This window comes from Octopus bimaculoides, chromosome 1 (genome assembly GCF_001194135.2).
Source record: "Octopus bimaculoides isolate UCB-OBI-ISO-001 chromosome 1, ASM119413v2, whole genome shotgun sequence".
In the NCBI taxonomy this organism is placed as follows: domain Eukaryota; kingdom Metazoa; phylum Mollusca; class Cephalopoda; order Octopoda; family Octopodidae; genus Octopus; species Octopus bimaculoides.
This window is the reverse complement of record NC_068981.1, coordinates 93,897,585-93,900,524: the sequence shown is the minus strand read 5'-3', so window position 1 is coordinate 93,900,524 and position 2,940 is coordinate 93,897,585. Positions and strand designations below refer to the sequence as shown.

The 2,940-nt window shown below is 40.1% G+C and overlaps 1 protein-coding gene across 1 annotated transcript in view; it reads right to left on the bottom strand.

Annotated features, from left to right (window-relative positions):
- LOC106875274 (zinc finger MYM-type protein 6) overlaps positions 1-2,114 on the bottom strand; it is a 9,015-nt gene extending 6,901 nt beyond the window's left edge. The window contains exon 1 of the mRNA XM_014923361.1: positions 2,018-2,114. Within this exon, the coding sequence (XP_014778847.1) occupies positions 2,018-2,114 (97 nt within the window). The remainder of the gene's footprint in view (positions 1-2,017) is intronic.
- Positions 2,115-2,940: the final 826 nt, after the last annotated feature.

Sequence of the window (2,940 nt, the reverse complement as noted above, 5' to 3'; positions counted from 1 at the left end):
GGCTGAATTTGATGTGCCATATCATGTCGATATGATGTTGCCCACTGCCGAATGTAACGTGTAGATGTGATGCTTAAAGGTTCTCGCGTCGGAGTAACCAGTGAACATCGAAGAAACAACACCAAGAAGGAAGAAATATTATTTACATATGTTTATTCATTTGCCCGACAGGTAGTTAAAAAAGACAGTAGCAATTCTAGTGATATTAACAACAAGATTGGCTCGCTGGTTAGTAGTTGATAGTGAAGAAAAAGGTTGTCTGTCTGTAGAGAGGGAAAGAGTAAAGAATGCACGGTACTAACTATAAAAGAAGAAAGGGTAAAGGTGGCATCGTCTTTCTTGCGGCTGAGGAGAGTGCTGCCCTTGGTCTGACTGACACAAAAGACGTAGAGATAGGAAATGTTCTGTGTTATAAAGACTATGGTCAGTAATGTAGGTCAAACCCTAAACAAAGGATTGACCTTTCCTTGACCAACACAGGTTTACTTAGCGGTATTTCGTCTGCTGCTACGTTCTGAGTTCAAATTCTGCTGAAGTTGACCTTGCCTTTCATCCTTCCGGGGTCGATTAAATAAGTACCAGTTACGCACTGGGGTCGATATAATCGACTTAATCCGTTTGTCTGTCCTTGTTTGTCCCCTCTCTGTGTAGCCCCTTGTGGACAGTAAAGAAATAAAAAATGTTAGCACGCCGGGCGAAATCCTTAGCGGTATTTCGTCTGTCTTTAAATTCTGAGTTCAAATTCCGCCGAGGTCGACTTTGCCTTTCATCCTTTCGGGGTCGATAAATTAAGTACCAGTTGGGGGTCGATCGAATCGACTGGCCCTCTCCCCCCAAATTTCGGGCCTTGTGGAAAAGAATATTATCGTCATAGCTTATCTTCTTTAAATGCTTTCGTAAATGCAGTTTCTGTCTGATTCTGCTGTGCATACTAAAAACTGTACATAATAAAAACTGTTGTTTCTTCCAACAGAAAATCAGAGTTAATTTGTAATTGATATCAAAGACAAGCCTTTCCCTTGGAACATTTACAATTGATCGAGCCATAAAAGAAAAATAACCAACTGTAACAAAGGAGATTCAAAGAGTCGGCTCCCTTGTTAACGAAAGTTAATTCTGCTCAAGTTACCTCCCTTTACAGCAACATGTAACAATTCCTATCTTGTTCTGTCGTTCGACAAATAGTGAAAAACACCTGCCTTTAAAGTTGCAAGTCGTTAAATGTTTGCTACTAGCAATCAAGATGGACACCTGTTCTACGTGTGTTTGACGTATCTTTAAACGCAGGCGTGTATGCATTATATGTGCATGCTTGTATGTTTATATAGGCATAGATAACTGGAAAAATAGACAGAAATATATATATATATTTCGTTTGTAGAAAACATAAATCCAGAGAAGAAGCACACTCTAAGATGTAGAGCAGTGTATAATTTTAATGGGGGAGGTCGGTTTATGGGATTACCCTGGGTATCCCCATTATAATATATATATATATATATATATATATATATATACATGCATACATACATACGTGCATATATGTATGTATGTGCATATATATGTATAGGCGTAGGAGTGGCTGTGTGGTAAGTAGCTTGCTAACCAACTACATGGTTACGGGTTCAGTCCCACTGGGCAAGTGTCTTCTACTATGGCCTCGGGCCGACCAATGCCTTGTGAGTGGATTTGGTAGACGGAAACTGAGAGAAGCTCGTCGTATATATGTATATGTGTGTGTGTGTTTGTGTGTCTGTGTTTGTCCCTCAACATCGCTTGACAACCGATGCTGGTGTGTTTACGTTCCCGTAACTAGCGGTTCGGTAAAAGAGACCGATAGAATAAGTACTAGGCTTACAAAGAATAAGTCCTGGAGTCGATTTGTTCGACTAAAGGCGGTGCTCCAGCATGGCCACAGTCAAATGACTGAAACAAGTAAAAGAGTATATGTATATGTACACACACACACGCACACACTGACACACACATATATGTCTGTATATGAAAAGACTCTCACTTTTTTCTAAACATTTCTCTGACTCGATTGTACTACGCTGCAAAGATTTATGCCTCGTTTCCAAATTCGAATAATTGCGCAAATTGCCTGCTGTCATCTTGAATCGATAATCAATACTGCTCTCTACTGGGCTCAGACAACTGTCGAAGCCGTATCATTCTTACAATATGCAAACTCCGGATGTAGATAACCCTTTTTTGCCACCTTTCCCTCGTAAGTTCTGCAACTTCAATGGAACATTTGGTATGAGATTCATTTCGCTTCCACTGGACATCAAACTGTTCTCTTCTTTCCCAGTCTGCAAGATTCATAATCATCCTCAAAGCCCAATTCCAACTTACCACTCACTTCTCTACTCTACCAATCTTAGTTATTCTATCATAAGTAAATTCTACAAATCTCTATAATTTTGGGTTTGCAGACACTCCGTAGTTAGTTGTAATTTTTGTGCTTCAATGAAAAAAAAATGCAAAGAGGGAATTTCACTGAACCGTTATCGTTTTAGAGAGGAAACATTGAGTGGCGTAGTGAATGGGTTACAATATGGAAGACGAAAACATGAGAGCTGAATGTGTTAGAAGTGTCTGGAGACAGGTGGTATGAGAGTAGCCGGTTTGAGAAGCAGAGGCCGCTGTAGAAGCAGACGAAAAAAGAATGAAAGAAAGAGAAGTTGAGGGAGAAATAGATTGACAGGTAGGTATGTAGGTATGTATGTAGGTAGGTAGAAGTTAGGCAGGAAGAAGGTAGGTGGGGAGGTAGGTAGGTAGAAGGTAGGCAGGTAGAGCGAAGGGGAGAGAGAGGGAGAAAGAGAATAGAGAGAGAAAGAGTCAGAGAGAGAGAGTGTGTGTGTGTAAAGAAAAGAGATATAGAGATAGATAAAGATAGAAAGGAAGAAGGAAAGAAAGAAAGAAAGAAAGAGAGAG